Source organism: Syngnathus floridae, chromosome 22 (genome assembly GCF_059516105.1).
Source record: "Syngnathus floridae isolate MCC-2025c chromosome 22, RoL_Sflo_1.0, whole genome shotgun sequence".
Lineage (NCBI taxonomy): Eukaryota > Metazoa > Chordata > Actinopteri > Syngnathiformes > Syngnathidae > Syngnathus > Syngnathus floridae.
The window spans coordinates 3,992,179-4,010,450 of record NC_142434.1 but is presented as its reverse complement, the minus strand read 5'-3'; the positions used below and the strand labels follow the sequence as shown (position 1 = coordinate 4,010,450).

General features: G+C 42.2%; 3 protein-coding genes and 1 long non-coding RNA gene across 5 annotated transcripts; 2 read left to right on the top strand and 2 right to left on the bottom strand.

Annotated features, from left to right (window-relative positions):
- Positions 1-246: 246 nt before the first annotated feature.
- LOC148379299 (uncharacterized) lies at positions 247-9,366 on the bottom strand. The gene is made up of 7 exons (XM_088366448.1): positions 9,305-9,366; positions 8,755-9,081; positions 6,463-6,827; positions 1,892-2,083; positions 1,673-1,826; positions 1,359-1,544; positions 247-1,286 (listed from the first exon to the last, which is right to left on the bottom strand). Exons 3-7 carry the CDS (start codon positions 6,707-6,709, stop codon positions 971-973), a joined length of 1,095 nt encoding a protein of 364 aa, XP_088222574.1. The 5' UTR covers positions 6,710-6,827; positions 8,755-9,081; positions 9,305-9,366; the 3' UTR covers positions 247-970.
- Positions 8,741-15,095, top strand: slc13a4 (solute carrier family 13 member 4). 2 transcript variants are annotated; one of them, XM_088366437.1, is made up of 16 exons: positions 8,741-9,066; positions 10,765-10,893; positions 11,423-11,559; positions 11,630-11,793; positions 11,856-11,910; positions 11,990-12,029; positions 12,251-12,331; positions 12,401-12,585; positions 12,647-12,766; positions 12,828-12,929; positions 12,996-13,097; positions 13,167-13,276; positions 13,554-13,663; positions 13,727-13,888; positions 13,953-14,090; positions 14,235-15,095. In XM_088366437.1, exons 1-16 carry the CDS (start codon positions 8,944-8,946, stop codon positions 14,370-14,372), a joined length of 1,896 nt encoding a protein of 631 aa, XP_088222563.1. In that variant the 5' UTR covers positions 8,741-8,943; the 3' UTR covers positions 14,373-15,095. The 2 variants fall into 2 exon arrangements, with proteins under 2 accessions (XP_088222563.1, XP_088222562.1); XM_088366436.1 differs by having other exon boundaries at positions 11,987-12,029.
- Positions 14,915-15,850, bottom strand: coa6 (cytochrome c oxidase assembly factor 6). Its single transcript, XM_088366449.1, has 3 exons — positions 15,703-15,850; positions 15,421-15,566; positions 14,915-15,349 (listed from the first exon to the last, which is right to left on the bottom strand). The coding sequence occupies exons 2-3, from the start codon at positions 15,562-15,564 to the stop codon at positions 15,251-15,253; spliced, it is 243 nt and encodes an 80-aa protein (XP_088222575.1). The 5' UTR covers positions 15,565-15,566; positions 15,703-15,850; the 3' UTR covers positions 14,915-15,250.
- On the top strand, positions 15,427-17,911 carry LOC148379296 (uncharacterized). Its single transcript, XR_015855304.1, has 3 exons — positions 15,427-15,591; positions 16,718-16,847; positions 17,346-17,911. It is a non-coding gene; the product is annotated as an uncharacterized LOC148379296 (long non-coding RNA).
- The last annotated feature ends 361 nt before the right edge of the window (positions 17,912-18,272 follow it).

Here is an 18,272-nt window from a genome sequence, read left to right as displayed (position 1 = left end):
TCATCACGCTCGTTAAATCACAAAAATGTTAGCGTCTAGCTTTATCTGTTCTCTTCAAAGTCCTCCTGTTTAGATTAGGTGCCCGTCAGATACAGAAACCAAATGAGCAGGTGTTGTTTTTTTTGTCCCAGATGCAAAGCGTAATATTGTTATTATAACTTCTTTCCATTGCGTCGACGGCGGGTTTTGTCCAACGTTAGCATAGCCTAAAAAAAATTGAGTACCAATTCCGTTCCACTCAAGAAACATCTGCTTTTATTGCACACTCACATAAATGTTAAAATGAGTAGTTGAAAACAGACACCCTCAAAAAAGTGCAAATTTAATAGTTTGGCTACTTTAGTGCTAATATTAAAAAAAATAAAAAGCCCCACAGTTAAAGTGACTACAGTATTTTTTTTCCATAGTTTATAATACAAGGAAATCATAATGTAAACAAAAGGAAAGTAGTAATAAGAAATTTCCTGTCTTGCTCTTGATTCAGTGCATTTTTCCAGTACAGCACCTTTACAGTCTCTCAAAGCAAATTCGTGCATTTTTTACACTTTGTACATATTCACATAATTTGTTGTCTGCTGTTTTGATGATAAATTGAGAGTTAATAACAAAATGGAGGAACAAATATGTACGATTAATACGATTATTAGGGTTCCCACACGTATTAGATAAGAGACCTTAACAATCCAAACAGAAATATTTGCCAGAAATATTTTAGCATGTCATGTTTTTAATGGTATTACGGTATTTATGGGATTCTTCATTAACTAAAATATGGATGGCAAAGTTCGACACCCCTTGTTCCGCCCCAACCGGCAGAGCTTGGCAAACAAAACCCTGCTTGACTTCCTGTTGGACACCAAGTGGAGGAGAAGTCCCGCTTGCATGCACTAAAAGGGAAAGTTCGTATTAGCCGTTAGCCGTTAGCCGTGTAGCGCTTCCCTCCCTTGATATGGTTCGGGGCGGAATGACCTCATTGCCACGGCTGCTGCGGTCTCGGGTTGGGATTGGGATAGATGGGCGCCGGGACGGGCTGGTGGAACGGCGGCGCCGACGAGTTGGGCGGGTATGTCGAGGTGGGGTACTGGCCCATGAGGTGACCTTGAGAGGTTGTTTGGGCCGGCGTGGAGGTGGTGCTGGGGAGGTGGAGGTAAAGCGGGGCGGACGGGGCGGACGGTGCCGAAGGGGCGGTTGGCGGCAGGACCCTCTGGAGGACCACGTGGGGGTAGAGCTGGGAGTCGGAGCGGTAGACTCCAGGCGGGGCGGCTTTCAGTAGACTCTCCTGACTCCTATATGGAGGCGTTCAAAAATATGTTATCCGAAAGACATTTTTGACTCAATCGGATCAAATCCTCGACTACCTTTGATATCCTCTGTTCTCGTATCCGCCGAGACCTCCGGTCAGGTAGAGTGGGCTGTCCGGTGCCAGGCGAGGGTTCATCCTTTGCGACAGATGGAAGATCTTCGGAGGAGGGAAAGCTTCCCATTCGCCTTCTTCTCTCTCCAGCCATCGCTCGTTGCGGCGAGTTGAACGCTTCCCCCTCCGTCTATGAACAAGAAAACTCTGCCGCCATTTTGTAGAAACAATCGGTTTATGCTAGCATGCTAATCCTCGTCCCGAGTTTGATACCTTCTCACTATCAGCGGGACTCCAAAATTTTTAGCTTTCACTCACCTGGCCCGAACTTCTTTTTTGGCTTTCTTCTTACTGGATCGTTCTTGTAGACAGCAGACAAGAAAAGACAGCGACATTGCGAAGATGACAACGCCGCTCACTACCGACGCTAACACCGCCACTCTCAACCCTCGGTCCTCTGGTCTGGGGATAGCTAGAACAGGGGGAATCCGAATCCAAAAATGCTCTTTGATAGCTTAGCGCCTTTGAGTAGCTTACCCTCACACACTGGCAAGTAGTTGCTCCATTGCGCTTTCCCGTTGCGGACGTTACAGTAGATTTTCTCGCTACCCACTAGCTGGTAGCCGCCGCGGCACCAGAAAGCCAACATGCTCCCTACCGACACCCCGGTGCCGCTTTCCACGTAGAAAGACCCCCGACGTGGAGGCAGGACGGGGATACATGACAGGCCTGGACAGACAAAACAAAATGGCCTCATCCATTTATAATCTGTTTTCATCTCCTCCATGTTTTTTTTTGCAACTAGAAGTCTGTTTTCGACTCATGGCGATACTTTTCAACAGAGGGAGGGAAAGCGCTATTTTTAATCGTCCTTATGCTGCAATACACAAATAACGCTCCGAGGTCTCGCTATTGTTAGAATCTCCCAGGATCTTGCATGCATAGCCAAAGTGGTGTCACTCGATATGTTATTGATTCATGTTGAGTTGCAGCCGTGAAAAATATATAATCGTATTTATCTCTGCAGCCTTTTATTCAGATCATGTGACTCATTTTCCTGATGGAAATGTTTACCCCTGGAGTGGCTCCGCTTTGCGTGCAACTTTTCGCCTCATGAACCAACGCTAATTAGCGTCATCTCACAAACGACGTCGGCTTCACTAATTCTGGATATGTGTGAGCTAAGACATGTGAGCTGCTTTCCGATGATTAACAACGACAGATGGGAGGATTTCTGCAGCAGGAGAAATGCTGAGAGAAGATCCCGTCATCCTGTGTGAGGATGACGGCACATCCAGTTTTTTCTCCTGCTCGCATAAACACAGATGAAGGCACACGTGCAACAAGGACGAGCTGACTCACTGTTTCGAGGACAAAACAATATGTCAGACTCTGTTTGTAAACAAAAAAATATCATAATTAATCCCCGTAATATTGCGATTTAATATGCACTTATTTGTTTTTAAATAAACACAACACATGTTTGCAGATCAGTACAAATATTGACACCGATACCGAGTACCGATACTTCTAGTGTGTGTGCCTCCTTGAGCTTTTTCTCACACACATTTGCCGTCACTGCTGTAAAGCCGCATCCATTATTGAGTGTCTTCCGTGACTGTGTGTTTTAAGACTCTGTTGCTACGCCGTTGCGGGTAAACTAACTCATTTACTATCCCGCCAGGAAGAATGTAATGCCGAAAAGATTGAGAATGTCTTCTCGCCGGGAAACCTTTGTGTGGGGATGTTTGTGTTTTGCGCCGGTATTCTATTCAACGTAAATCCTGGCAACCCCTCGCAAACAAGCAAAAATTCGCTTGATTAGCTTTACGGACCCCTGATGTCTGTTTAAAATAGTTTTTGCCAACCTTTAGTGAACCCAAAAAATCTCACGGTGCATTACTAATCTAAAATGACTTACGAGTTGTTTAGCACTAGCTTTGTTGCGCTTCACAACAAGTTTGGCAGATTTTGAAATGAATTTTTTAAAAAGAGAGACTTCTAGCTCCTCCCACTTGAAGTTTACCATCAAATTAAACATTTAATAAAGAGAATTATCCCTTTTGTATTTAAATGTGGCTTTGCCCTTAAAGTCAGCTAGCTCAATGCTAACAGACACAAACTAGCTAACAGATAGCATCACTGTTACAACAACAGATTATATAATTTCATATATTTCAAGACGGGAATTTTTTTTTTTTAGCTGAGCCAAATGATATGCCAGATCACTTTTCCCTTGTTTATAGTTAAAAATAAACGCTCGGGCTTTTCTGCCGAGAGTCAAAGTTGACGCAGATACGAGGTGACATTTTTCCCTAACAGGAGACTAGCTTCACATCACTTTTGTGTTACTCGCTTCTCCTTAAGTAGTCTTTTTAGTTTTTCTCTTGATATGACCTCAAACCAACTTCTCGTATCTATTTCTGATCTCGCTACTGATTACCTAATCGCCTGTGTGTTTAATTCTTTGGAAATACACATCCTACTTAGCTGCTTTTTGGGTCAAATATTTTTTTTAGTTAGTTGCCGGTTCTAGCTCGTCCTGTGGGTGTCAGGTGTTTGATAGGAAACAGAGCGTGAAAAAGAGGGAAAAGGTTTAACACGCAACTGTGTCTGCAAAAAAAGATGCCTATATTTTCAGTTAGAGCTGGGGGAAAGTAGTACTTGAGTTTGACACGCAGAAACTGGTGTTAGCTTAATTTAAATTTTGCTATGTTAGCTTAAGAGAATTTCTCAAACTTTTTGGGTCCGTATTTCTGCCACCAAGTACACATAGGAGTTGAAATCTAAGCGAAGAAATAGTTATTCTCAGTGTCATATGTATAGGGCTCCCTCTAGTGGTTGGCGGAAGTATCACGTAATTCAATTCAATTAAAATGTACACGTTTTTAAAAGTACAATTCAGTTGTGTTTAACTTTTACTGCAAACTAAACCTACTACCCTCTTTTTTTATTCCACATAATTTAATAATAATTTAAAACCACTGCTCTCAGATTCATTATGACGCCATTCAGACAGAAAATATAATTACTGACACATGGAAAAAAAAAAACATCTCAGCAGATAAAGCACTCATTAAAGTTACATGACAAAGAGACAAGAGATCATAAATTGCACTTTCTTCAGGAGCTTGTTCGTGTCGCAAACGGGAAAAAGTCGACAAAAAAAAGTTTTCGGGATTTTTGGCAAAGACACATGGAGGCAGATTACACCGAGGGTGTCCTCTGAACTCAGATGGACAGAAGTAATTGGCTTCAACGCTACAACCCACTAATTGAGGGCGTGTCCGTTCGCTCGGTATTCCCGTTGTTGCCGTGCCATTAAGAGGATTGCCGACGCTGGAAATAGCCTAGGATAGACAAAGGTAATTGGCTTGGGGATAATCGCAAGGGAGCCATTGAAACATTTGACATGGACGTTTGGCTACCTGATGACTTTATTAGCGGAGGATAAGCAGCTTAGTGTTATCGTAAGGGGGATACCTTGCCTGACTAAATTAGACAGTGAAAAAAAAAAAAGCCAAACCACAAAAACATTTGGACTTTTTAAGCGGCTGTTGGCAATGATTGAGCACGGACAGAGACTCCCCACACTTCGCTTTCATCAAAACAGACATTGAATTGACAATGAAAATTAATTTTGAAGTCACAACTTTTGAGTTTTATTGATTTATGATGGCAAGATCTTTTTTTTTAAAACATTTTTCAACAGTACAGATAAAAAAAAATAATCTCGCTAAAGTTTGACCCGATCAGGACCCCGACCGCCTGCTAAGCAAGCGCCCGAGGCCTGACAGAGAGATTTACACTAACGCTAAATGTCACGCACCCACTTTGCCTGCCGAGGTTAATCGAAGGTGTTACCGTGTTAACGCAAAGATTCGCCGAAGTAAGCCTGGCTCAGCCGCCGCTTTTTGCACACCACAATTTACCCCAAAAAAACTTCCTTGCAACCAATTAGTCTGAATAAAAAAAAAGTGAAACCGTTTCGCTGCTTTGGGCTCAACCTGAGGAGTCGAATGGGCTTAAAATAAAATGGAGGGAGAGAAAAAGTCAACAAAATATGCACAAATAACACACTTATGCTGAGACACACACACACACACGGCAGTGTTTATCACACTTTCAGGATTTAGGACATTTTGGACACTCAACGGGGCTTTGCTGTGGTAATTCACGCATGTGGCAAGCCCGGCTGATCACATCTGTGTGTGTGTGTGTGTGTGTGTGTGTGTGTTATTAAAGCATAAAGTACTTACTACTCCTCTGTGAGAAACAGAGTCGCCGTTATGAAACAAGCAACTGTGTTTATTCTCTAAACCTTTAAGAAGATTGGTGTTGTTTCACCGTGTCCATTTGTAATATGACTGAGTGTGTGTGTGTGTGTGTGTGTGTGAGGCACGTGAGTTTTGCATTTTGTCTCCTGCTGACGGCTATTTTGCTTCCACGTGAGCCAGCCGGGTGGGCAGGGGGGGGAGAAAGAAAAAAAAAGAATGCAGGGGAATAAAGCGGGAAGAGAAGTGGGGGAAAAAAAAGAGGTTGCATTGGAGCTGATAGGCAGAAGAGACAGATGTGGGAATGGATGGAGGGATGAGGAGGAGAGGAGAAAAGCAGCTCATGCTCTAGTGGAGGTGAAGTCATGCTCCACTTCGGACAACTGTCTTTAAACGCCTCGGCTGATGCTTACACACACACACACTCACACCAGACAGCATTGCGTTTACGGCTGTGTCGCTGTCCAGCGAGCATGAAAGATAAATGCCTCACCTCTATTTCAACTCTTGATCTAAAAGCCCAGCCAGTATTTCAAACACTTAATCTGAGACCCCCTGCAGGCCACGGAGCTTCTCCTAATCACTCACAAGTATTTGGACGCCAGTAGTCACCAGGTATGAAGTTGCAATTTTTACAAGAAATAACATTTTGTCTGGGGTGATACGAGTACATTGGCTCCCTCTAGTGGTATGAGAAAGTATCACTGAATTAAATTGACGTAAAATAGACAAATTCAATTTGCAGCTATGTTTAAAGGAGCAAAGTTTTTAAAATAGTTGGATTTAAATTTGAAGTAGTTCAGGTAAAAAAAATTTACCCGGCGACTGACCCACCTGAGTAGTTACGAGTTGGAGTTTGCGTCTCCAACTCGGTCTGCACCTCCGTCGCCCGGCCATCCGTCTGCAGGTCCGGCTGCATCTGGACCGTGGTGTCGGTCCACTCCTCCGGCGACGGGGTCACATCGTCGGTGGCGTTCCGCAAGTCCTCCGAACTTAGTTCCGAGCCTCGGCTCGGCGCCAGCGCGCATAGCAAAGCGCTCAGCAGCAAGCAGACGCGGTGGCGTCCAACGTTGGGAACCATGGAGACAAGTGATGTGAGCGGACCGGTGGAAAAGTTCACAGGGTCACTTGTGTTGACCCCATCTAGGATCCTTTTTGGCTTCAAGTCCTCTTTGAAAAAATCTCCTTCATGATGCTGGCTGCAAAACAGAGAAAGAACCAGCGTTTGTTTCTCCTGCGCTTTATTTCTCTTTGCTTCACTCTCCCCCCCTCCCTCCCTGTCTCGTGCTGAGCTTTCTCGCTCACCGACTTGTTCTCTGATCTCCAGCTGGGCCGACTGAGCTCTTACGTAACAACCACTCGCCGGCTGAGCTCTCGCTCATGCAGTGGCTGCATGCGGCCACCGCTCTGACCCATTCACGTGCACCCCTGCTGGTGATGATGCTATCGAGGCAAGCGGCAGTCGGTCACTTTTTAAATTGAAATGAACTAAATTGGCTTATATTTGGTTTTCAGGTTCAATTGAGTTCTTACATTCACTTTTTACTGTCCTCACTGTTTGGGTTATTATGATTCCAGGTATAGATGCTCAGGTGTTCCATAAACGTGATCACTCTTGATGATGTCTCTCCAGATAGAACGTCCACCATGAATCTTTGATGCACGTGGGACCAGAAATAGGAAGAGGCTAAAGAGGGGGGTGGGCGGTGAGTGATGACATGAGCGGCAAAACAATCATACACAGAGGAAGGATGAAAAGAAATTGAGATGCTTCTCAGTAGGGCTCAAAATGTCAGGAAAGGCCTACTAGAAGAATTGAACTTCATTCGGGGTTAATCAAAAGCACTGTGTCCTGACTCAAACTTAAATTTGAATGTGGTCATAGTTATATGAGGGTGTGCGCACTTATGCAACTCAGAAAACAACAGTTGTGTCGTACAAATTTTACATCATTTTTATAGTGGGAAATGTTTTGACGATTTGAAACAACCACAGCAATATCTGAGTTGAACAGGGGGTGTGTAGACTTTTTCTAAATATGATAGTCCTGCATTAAAGAGTACACTGAGTTGAAGAGTATTAAAAATGTTTCCAGACGTCCATAAACTGAGCAAATCATTATTATGACCCTAATCCCTTACGCAGCCTTCTTGAAGCACATCAAACAATGTTATGTAATACAAAACATAACACACACACACACACACACTCACACTTGCATTCCGACTCAATTCTTTTTCGTGTGTGTTCATAATCCGTCTGAGTCTCTCTCATCTTCTCTTGGCTCACACACATTGGAACACCCAGAAACGTGTAAAAAAAAAAATCATAATAATAATAAAGCGGATATGACCTCTAATATGGGGCCAGTGTTTAATTCTAATTCTAATTCCAATGTGAGATTGCTTTGCTTTGATTTAATCCCACATTAAACCAAAAGTGAAGGAAAACAGATCCAATAAAATAACCTAAAATAAATGTTGATATCTCAATGGACAGTGTGAGTATATAAAATTTGAATTTAATATCTGACTGGTTTGTTACTGACTCACTCACTGGAACGACAGGGACATGTGCATAGCGCCCTCTTGTGGATTTGAATTGCAGTTACGGCTATTTATTTCACATTGTCGTTGAACTTCACGTGGACTCGGAAACTTCTATCCTTTGAGCTTACAATTAATACTGAACTTATTCACAGGCTGAAAATTCTGACCACATCATAATAAACTGAGAGGATAATCCTTTTTACCGAGTCCTTATTTCCAATCAGTCAAGTGTTTGTATGTGGAAATCAGAGTTAATCCTCACTAAATAAATTTCGCCCTCTCACGGTTCAGTCGGATATTGCATACACAATAAATCCTCCGCTAGAGGGCAGTGTCGGATTGTTGTATTTACTACAGAGAAACTTTTGTTTAGTTCTGTGCGCTATATTTATTATATAAATGGTTTTCCTACTTTAATATTGCCCCACCAAGATTTGATTAGTTGTAGCTCCGATTTTTTTAAGACCCCTTGAACACGTGCCCTTATGCAAACACCTCCAATGTGATTGGCCGAGAGGTGGGTACTTGATTAGCATACCTAAGCAGCCCAATAAAGGAAGTCCTGGGGCCTCCTCACCTGACACTGCAGAGCGGAACCAGAACGGGAGGAGAAGGTCGTGCAACACCGGACCAGTCCACTCATGCGTAAAAGCGCACAACGTTTGGAAGCCCTCCCAAGTTGTGCGCTGAGCGGAGCCTTCCAATCCCTCAGCTCGGCTGCTTGGTGACGTTCACGGCCGGTTCTGTTGAGTCGAGAACCTCACCCATGAGGCTGGAGGCCGCAGCCAGAATGGATCTGCTCAGGAAGCTGTGGAGGGCGAGGAATCTGATCGTGGTGGTTTTCATCCCGCTCTCCCTCTTGCCGCTTCCACTCATCCACCCCACCAGCGTGAGTTAAAACGAACTGGAGACGTGAAAAAAAATAAAATAACAGAAGTTCTGTTGCCGTTAAGAATACTTTTTACATTTTGTATTAAACTAAAAAAAAAAACTGTTTAAAAAAAAATCCCGAAAATCTGTAATGTATTTTGAAAAAAAAAGTAAAATACAATAGACTTTTTTTATATAGCGCTTGCACAACAGCTTTACTAAAACATAAGTAGACGCGAAAATGCAAAAATACGTACAAGATCAAATCCGGTTAGTGTTGTTGAAGCTCCTTTTTTGATAGCTGCAGTCTACTGATGGGATTTTGTTGTGTGCGAAGCAATCAAAAGACCCTTTTGTTGTGATGAATGATCATCTATGCGGGGATGTCACGTTATGTTGATGACATTGACATCAGCGGAAGATGAGGCCTGAAAAAGCTAAAAGAATTAATGTCTCGTTCTTGCTTGAAAAAATAAAAGGCTTGAAAAGCAAATCTCAAAGATGTAAAAATTTCTGCAAGAACAATCGGATTATCGCAAGATCTAATCCATTGTGTGCCGAGTTGTTTGTTTGGAAAATCAGACGAAAGGCTAAATCATAACCAATACAGTAGTCGAATTATCTTTTTTGTTGTTTTGACTATAAATCAAAAATGACAATTGCGCAATTATGCTAGCAAGCTAACAAAGTTCAGGCTTTGTATGTTTTTTTACTTTATCTACGAGTGAGTTTCAATCACTCTGCCACAAGATGGCGGCATTGATTGTTCACATAGTTAATTATTAAAAGTACCCAGGTCATCTGCTTTGTTGGTTTTTACAAATGTTTTATTCTAATTAAGAGCAAAATATTGTTCGTGCTTCTTTGCAGCCCGCCGGCCAATCACTGCTCTCCTTATTATATCAGCGCATGTTTGGCAGCGTCCACCATTGGCCCAGGATGAGGCCAAGCCAGAGTGCCAGAACATCAACACAAAGAAAAAAATAATCTCAGTAATGAAGTTATATAATCCATGTTCCGCCACCGACAACACGCTGGGTCGGCATCCCGTTGGTTTCTTACGACACCGACTGTTTCAGGAACAAAACATGCAGTTCAGTCAAACTTGCTCGTTAATTACCGGATTTGTTTGAGCAAAATGACACCCAAAACTAATTTCCGGTACATTTTGGTGTGGAGCAATTTATCTTTGGTGTTCTTTGTGTAAATGACACTCGTGACCATTTCCTGAGCCATCTGATAAGAAGGAGTTGATGATCCAATCAATTGTCTCAGTTGAAGTAGAAGTTAAGAAAACTTTGCACTTTAGCTTTAACTCACTAATCGATCGCAACAAAGAAATCAGCAACGTGTGTTTGAAGATCTCCCGGTGTCCTCTGATAAACACTATCCGATAATCAATAATCAGCGAGTGCTGAATCAGTGCATCTATCAGTCGTGCTGATTTAGCACAGTAGCAAACGTTCATAAGTAAATAGACTAAAATGTAAATCTCTATAAAACAATCCCAATCCTGATAATGTTTTTTATTAAAAAAAAAAATCCCCAAATTGACATTTGTTATCTTTATATTCGTTTTGGATGTAGTCATTTTAAACAGTTCAAATTAATTCATGTTGGAGTGCCCCAGGGATCAATGTTAGGGCCCCTTACCTTTCAAACCTTCTTGTATAATATTATTATTTATTTATTTGATTTATTATTAATTATTTTACAGGAGGCAAGTTGCGCATATGTGCTAATAGTGACGGCAGTCTACTGGGTCTCCGAAGCTGTTCCCTTGGGCGCCGCCGCTCTCGTCCCGGCCTTCCTCTACCCACTCTTTGGGGTACTCAAGTCAAGCGAGGTATGTTTTTTCATATTTCAACATACAAAGCTCAGCGCTAAATCTTCCTAGCAATGCATAGAGTCATTGAATTTTCACTAAATCCAGATCTTTACCTTTCCGATCACAGCATTACATAAAAATTGAACCATGTGACCAAAGCCGCCTCTTAACCGCACTGTAAGCCTCTTGTAAGTCGGTAAATATGCAAGCGGAGAGCTTTTATGCAACCTTTGGTGTCTGTCGGTACGCTTTCGGGTTTCTTATTTAACCCGATAGAGAGCTGGGAAAGTTGTAGCAAAAAACACCTGAGCCCGTTTAGAGAGTAAATAAGATTTAGATAGCCCCAAAAAAAAGCTGACGATTCATTTGAAACTTTTCCTACTGAAGGTCCAAATTGATTCTGGTCTTGTATGAAATATGGCAGCAGAACAAAGTCCAGCCGGCATTAGGTGAAAGGTCACGAGACATGGGCTTACACAATGGCGAGATTAAAAAGAACAAACAAGTATCAATTTCCTGCTGTGAGTTTTTCCGGCGGTTTTTGCAGGTGGCGGCCGAGTACTCTAAAGATACAACGTTGCTCTTGATGGGAGTCATCTGTTTGGCGGCGTCCATAGAAAAGTGGAATCTCCATAAACGCATCGCCTTACGCATGGTGATGGTCGCAGGGGCCAAGCCTGGCATGTGAGCACCGTAACAAAAACGGAAAATGAACAAGAAGACAACGAGGCGCTCTAATACCTTGTCCGTGCAGGTTAGTGCTAGGCTTCATGTGCTGCACAGTCTTCCTGTCCATGTGGCTCAGCAACACGTCCACCACGGCCATGGTGATGCCCATCGCCGAAGCCGTCCTGCAGCAACTCATTTGTACCGGCATGGCCGACAACCTCGAACCCGCCGCCGCCGAAGACGAAAGCGGTACGACTCATGACTTTTCTTTTCTATCTTTTATCAGATTATGATTTTGAATTTCATTTCAGACAAAGAGGAAAACCCGGATAAGAACCAACTGGCGCTGCTTTACCGTAATGACGGGTATTTTTTTTTTCTTCGTCCATATCATCTTGATTTGAAGTTATTTTTATTTGTCTAATTTTTTTTTCTTGTCCAGTAGCAACAATTGCAATAAACAAGAAGTGTCGACACTCAGTGAGGTAAGACTCAATTACCGTATTTTCCGCACTATAAGGCGCACCTAAAAACCTCCAATTTTCTCAAAATCCGCTTTATAATCCGGTGTGCCCTATATATGGTCAAAGATTTAAAATGGGCCATTCATTGAAGGTGCGCCTTATAATCTGGTGCGCCTTATAGTGCGGAAAATACGGTAGTTTTTGTTTTAATCCAAAAAATGCCTCTATTCGGGATTCTTCAGGTCCAGACCGGAGAACCCAATGGCATGAATCCAAACACCAACCAAGACCGCATCACACATCCAAACGGACACTTGCCGCAGGTTAGCAAGTAGCCGCTAACGTAAAAATCAGACTCTAGAAGTCACGGATTCTTATTTTTTTCGTCGCAGGTGGCCGTGGAAATCCCAAACGTGAAACGCGTCAAGGCCCGGCGAGACTCTCAGTATCCCACTAAGCGGGATCACATGATCTGTAAATGTTTGACACTCAGCATCACCTACGCCGCCACCATCGGTGGACTCATCACCATCACCGGCACCTCCACCAACCTCATCTTCGCCGAGCAGTTCAACACGTATGTGTTTTGGCGCCGTACGTGATTTACTCAACGCTCCAAAAAATGTCGCTCTTGACAGGCGCTACCCGGATGCTAAGGTGATCAACTTCGGCACCTGGTTCATCTTCAGTTTCCCCATCGCGATCATCATGCTGGTCCTCACCTGGCTGTGGCTTCACTTCCTCTTTCTGGGTTGCAAGTAAGTCCCGGGAAAGCGTCACGCATAACCGATATGTCTGATTGATGATGTCATCATCCAGCTTCCGGGAAACGTGCTCGCTGAGTAAGAAACGCAAATCCAAACGGGAGATGATGTCGGAGAAGAGAATCCATGAGGAGTATGAAAAACTGGGACCGATCAGGTGGATTTCGATTCCGTCGGGAAATCACGCATCGTAATTCCCTATTAACGATTATTTTTTTGGTAGTTACCCAGAAGTGGTCACTGGTGTATTCTTCATCCTGATGACTCTGCTGTGGTTCACGCGAGAACCTGGTTTTGTACCAGGATGGACATCGCTATTTGAGAAGCAAGTCCTCCCAAGAGTTGTTATTTATTTGTACGATTAAAATGCTAACATCCGCTTTTTCTCTTTTAGGAAAGGCTATCGCACCGATGCCACAGTGTCCGTCCTCCTGGGCTTCTTGCTCTTCCTCATTCCGGCAAAGCGACCTTTCTCCTCACCTTCTTCAAGCTACAGAAATTCAGGTAACGCTAGCACAGTTTTTTTTTTAATCTCTTACCACTATGATGGCAGCAAAGCACGTCTTTTGTCTAAATAACCAAGCTCCAGCAAAGCACTGCTTTTGTCTAAACAAAGCTCCTCAAATCAATATAGCACCAAAGCACTACTTTTGTCTAAATAAAGCCCTCTGCTCATTTCCTTGACACTAAGATGGTGACAAATGTCGGCAAAGTACTACTTTTGTCCAAATGAAGCTCCTCATGAAGTTCTTTGGCGCTAAACTTTGATTCCATTTGGCAGCATCGGACCCACTGGCTCCCATGATCACATGGAAGGACTTCCAGAGGCTCATGCCGTGGGAGATCGTCATCCTGGTGGGCGGAGGCTACGCGCTAGCCGCCGGCTGCAAGGTACGATCCAGATCAACACATTAATTCGAACCGCATCCTAGCGACCGGTTTTGCGGCGTGCAGGTGTCCGGCTTGTCGGTGTGGATCGGTCGCCAGCTGGAGCCCATGAGCGGACTCCCGCCTTGGGCCGTCACCCTGCTCGCTTGCCTGCTGGTGTCGGCGGTCACCGAGTTCGCCTCCAACCCGGCGACGCTCACCGTCTTCCTGCCTATCCTCTCCGCACTGGTGCGTCACTTTCAACATACAGGCCGTTAATTTTTTTTTTATGAATATTTTTTTTATTTCGCAGTCCGAGACCTTGCGCATCAACCCCCTGCACACTTTAATCCCCTCCACTATGTGCGTGTCATTCGGGGTCATGCTTCCTGTGGGGAATCCTCCCAACGCCATCGTCTTCAGCTACGGACACCTGCAGATCAGCGACATGGTATGAAACACACACACATTCCCCAAAATCACACGCTGGCTCGCACCTGCAGCATCAAAAAGCTTGTTTTATGTAACCAAAGGAATGGAAAATATTTCTCCACTAGAGGGCAGAAGATGCATAATTTTTTTTTTCATCCACTAGGTGAAAGCAGGTTTCGGGGTGAACCTGATCGGCGTTGCCGTGGTGATGTTGGCTATCACTACGTGGGGGGTTCCCCTTTTTAATTTGACTGAGTTCCCGGACTGGGCGGTGGCCGCAAACGTCACTTCTAGTTTATAGTCCCCCCCCCCTTGTTTGAATGAACTTATGGGAAGAAGGTAAATAGAGGGAAGGGCATGCTGCTTATGGGGGCAATTCACAATGAAAGCTGAAAAAAATATTTTATATCCTTAAATGCTGTGTGATATTTTAAACTTTCTTCTCCTGTACAGTATTTGGGGAAAACATTTTTAGTAAATGCAATCTTGAGAAAGCACAGAAGAAAATTCTCATTCGCTCCATGGAAACAAGGCTTTTTAGAGTCGCCATGGTGACAGATGAAATACAATTTTAGGAGAAGAAAATAAAACAAGAAATGCTTTACAGTTGAATGCTAAGCTGCTAAAGGATGAATGTTGCCTTGGAGATGTGAAGGAGTCATTTTTATGAATGCAACATTAAGGTACAAAGGGTGAGCGCACAAACTTGTATTTTATGATAATCAATGTTCTGGTGGTAGATGCAAATATGATTAACATGTTTGTGCTCAACAAAAAACGTTTTTTTTTATCTTTACACAATGGCTTGTATGAGTTCTAACAATGACAGGAAGAATCACTAGCTAGTATGCATTTATTCTTTTATTTGTAATTTATTCAAGTTGTCACGCTGAGCGCAACTCAGTGGAGTCGCTGTCGAGGCCTTCCGGATTATTTTTGTAAATACAACAAAGAGCTGGTTCCATGTATTTACACACATTAGGAAGACCAAATATGTGTACATGAATAAAATACATTAAACAAACATGTAGTTTTCTATAAAGTGTGCACAATCACAATGGAAGTGGTCAAATGCAACTTTGCTTTGTTCACATAAATATATTTAAAAATAAATCAATCAACATAAATGTCCTCAAGGCTTGATCGTGGCAAAAAGTCACTAATTAGCTAATTTTAGGGTTACGAAGGCTGCCGGGGGCCATCTGAAGGTGTGAACCCCTCTGTATTCATCTTCTCTTTGTATTTCAAGAAGTCTCTTCTTTTACTGAAATACTTGACCTGCAAGCAAAAATCGTAGGTAAGAACACCTTCAATATAATGATTGGATTTGCAAGGGGGGGATTATTTACCCACTGAGCAGGGCACTTGGATTCAAACTCGCTTTGGAATTTCTGACAAGCTGCAGCCTTGTCATTGTTGTCATCCAGACATTTCCATAATAAGTCCCTGGCATCCCAGCAGACCTTTCGTTCCTCTGCGTTTGGAGCTGCCATGACTGCATTTGAAGGAATTGGAAAAAGGTAAACATGTTATTTGTATTGCTAGTTGCAGCACTTTCGAAGTGTACAGCATGCAACTTTAATGAGCAAAAAACAGGACGTTTGGTACTTTGTTCGTGACTGAATACTCACTCGATCAAATTTCGTGGATATAGTCCAACCTAAACCTACTGTTTTCTCATTAAAATACCAACTATGTACATTTAACGCGGAAGCAGTTACGGAACATGGGCATTGTGAAGGACGGCGCGTCTCCGTCCGTCGCGCATTGATGACGTCATCAGAGCTTCATTGTTATGGTAGGCTTAAGCTTTGGCCGTTAAAATTATAACATTGAGCGATTAAGAAGTTTTTTTTCCCCCAAACAATTTTAGACGTTTTTACATTTATTATTCACTTTTTATTCAAACTCGTCAACGAATTTCTGCCGCTTCTGAGGCGCTGACTTCAAATTAAACTCATTCTCTTGCAGTGTTCCATTATTTCCGCAAGATGGCAGCACGTTACATTGAACCCTATTGAGAGGGTGTAAAAAGGGACCAGAATTTTTCCGTAAGAATTTGCGTAGTAAGACTTCATATTAAATTAATTCTCTTGCAGTGCTGCATTATTTCCGCAAGATGGCAGCACATTACATTGAACCCTATTGAGAGGGTGTAAAAAGGGACCAGAATTTTTCCGTAATATTAAATTAATTCTCTTGTAGTGTTCCATTATTTCCGCAAGATGGCAGCACATTACATTGAACCCTATTGAGAGCCCTATATTGCCCCTGAAAAAATCTTGTGGCAACATTCAAACTAATGCAGCAAAATCTTATTTTAAATGATTAATTTTCCGTATATTTGCAACATAAGTAAATTATAAAGTGATTAAAATTAATTTCCAATTTGTGTAGACCACTAGACTTTTTATCACACACTGTATCCAAATGTAGGTCATCCTCTCCAAAATGTTTTGAGTTTGCTCCCATTCAAATGAAAGTATTTTCCCATGCAAGCTTTTTTTGTCACCCAGGTTATTTGGATGCACAATAGCGAGTGTGAGAGCTTTGCAGAGAGTAAAGGCCAAATTAATGCACCGTGTTGATTAACTCTCTCCTTCTTTCCCCCCCCCTTCCTCTGTCCTTCCTTGCTTTTCCTCTCAGCCGATGAAGAAAAGCCCCAGAGGTTGCCATGGCGCCCAGCAGCAATCCATCTCCGTTTGTGTGCTCATTCGGACCAAGGGGGGATGAAAAAAATGCAAACCTCTGCAGAGGATGCAGTGCTTTTAGAAAAGTAAGTGTTTGGCGAGTTCTACATATAATTTACACTTATCTCGTGATCTCACTTCACTGACTTTTTTTTAGGTCTTAAGGTCACAAATCTAAGTTGATTTGAGCGTTAGCTAACCTCACGTATGATTTATAGTAATCCAGATGTTGTGTCTTTTAAAAATACACGAGAAGAAAGCGAGGAAAAAACTAATTTCCTAATAAATCGTAAAATTAAAGGAAACAATTTAACGCACCGATTATCGATGATTATCTTCACTGGGGTAAATGGAGGCAAATAGAAGAGGCGACAAGACCGATTTGATTCCCTTTAATCTCATGACCTACTTAATACAGCAAGCTACAGCCCGCCTCCATCCTGCTGTTACATAATGGACAGAATCATAGTCTGGGAGAAATTATTTTGGAAATTTGCAGATTGTGCTCATTGAGGAGGGTTATTGTGATTGGTAAATATCTCATGGAGTCGCTCCAGCGTCCATGAACGCTCGATTTATTCCAGGATGAGCTCCGCCGCCGATGAACTGAGTAATTGTGCACGTCTGGCCAGGCTTTCATGTATAAATGCAACTCATTCGCACCGACCCCTGACCATGGAAAATGGCCGCCTCCATTCTCCAGCTGAGGTACACCTCTCCACGATGCTTAGAATCTGGCTGGAGCTCAAGGTGACATGTTTGATTGAGGTGACGGCATTCAAGTTTTTCCTAAATGGAGAATAACAACCCGCTTTTGCAACGACGGATATGTTTACTGACCTAACCAAATCAATGAAGAATATTTTGAAAAGGAATTTTTCTCGCTCGGCGCTGGTTCAGTTAGTTCAACGCCAATTCACACTCGCCATGTTACCTTTTTTTTAAAAGCAGCTTATTGAAGAGGAAAGTTAAATCCTCAGGAAGGTTTATTGACCCAATGCCAGCTTAGCTTCACAAAGTGCTCATTTGGGAAGATTCTCTCTCGGGCCAATTGATTCACTTTCGAATTGGTTCATTTCTTTCATTTCATCTTGTTGTTTGTGTGGCACTTATCGTAAATTATGCATTTACGCTGCGTTGCCTCACTTTGGTGCTGTTAAATTTCTTTTTATATATATATAGATATATACATATATATATATGTATGTGTATTTATCTACATATATATATGTTTTTTTAATATATATATATTATACATATTATTTATTATATATATATATATATTATTTATTTTATTATTTATTATGATTATTTATGTTTTTTTTAATATATATATTACGCATATTATTTATAATATATATATATTTATATATATTATTATATATATTATTTATTCTATTTTTATATATATATATGACCTATTCTGTCTATCACATGACCAGAATATGGATTTATGCACTTTATCACGTCAAGATAATCACAACATAAACCTCGCTGGGGAAATGAAATAA

Excerpts from the sequence above, each read along its gene's own strand:
- LOC148379299 (XM_088366448.1), bottom strand. The coding sequence starts at position 6,709 with ATGGTTCCCAACGTTGGACGCCACCGCGTCTGCTTGCTGCTGAGCGCT. Across the intron at positions 1,827-1,891 it reads CTACTTGCCAGTGTGTGAGG|CTATCCCCAGACCAGAGGAC; the intron begins GTAAGCTACTCA and ends CCCCTGTTCTAG. Across the intron at positions 1,545-1,672 it reads AAAAAAGAAGTTCGGGCCAG|ACGGAGGGGGAAGCGTTCAA; the intron begins GTGAGTGAAAGC and ends TCTTGTTCATAG.
- slc13a4 (XM_088366436.1), top strand. The coding sequence starts at position 8,944 with ATGAGGCTGGAGGCCGCAGCCAGAATGGATCTGCTCAGGAAGCTGTGG. Across the intron at positions 12,030-12,250 it reads AAGTGTCGACACTCAGTGAG|GTCCAGACCGGAGAACCCAA; the intron begins GTAAGACTCAAT and ends GGGATTCTTCAG. Across the intron at positions 13,277-13,553 it reads TTCAAGCTACAGAAATTCAG|CATCGGACCCACTGGCTCCC; the intron begins GTAACGCTAGCA and ends TCCATTTGGCAG.
- coa6 (XM_088366449.1), bottom strand. The coding sequence starts at position 15,564 with ATGGCAGCTCCAAACGCAGAGGAACGAAAGGTCTGCTGGGATGCCAGG. Across the intron at positions 15,350-15,420 it reads CCAAGTGCCCTGCTCAGTGG|GTCAAGTATTTCAGTAAAAG; the intron begins GTAAATAATCCC and ends TTTTGCTTGCAG.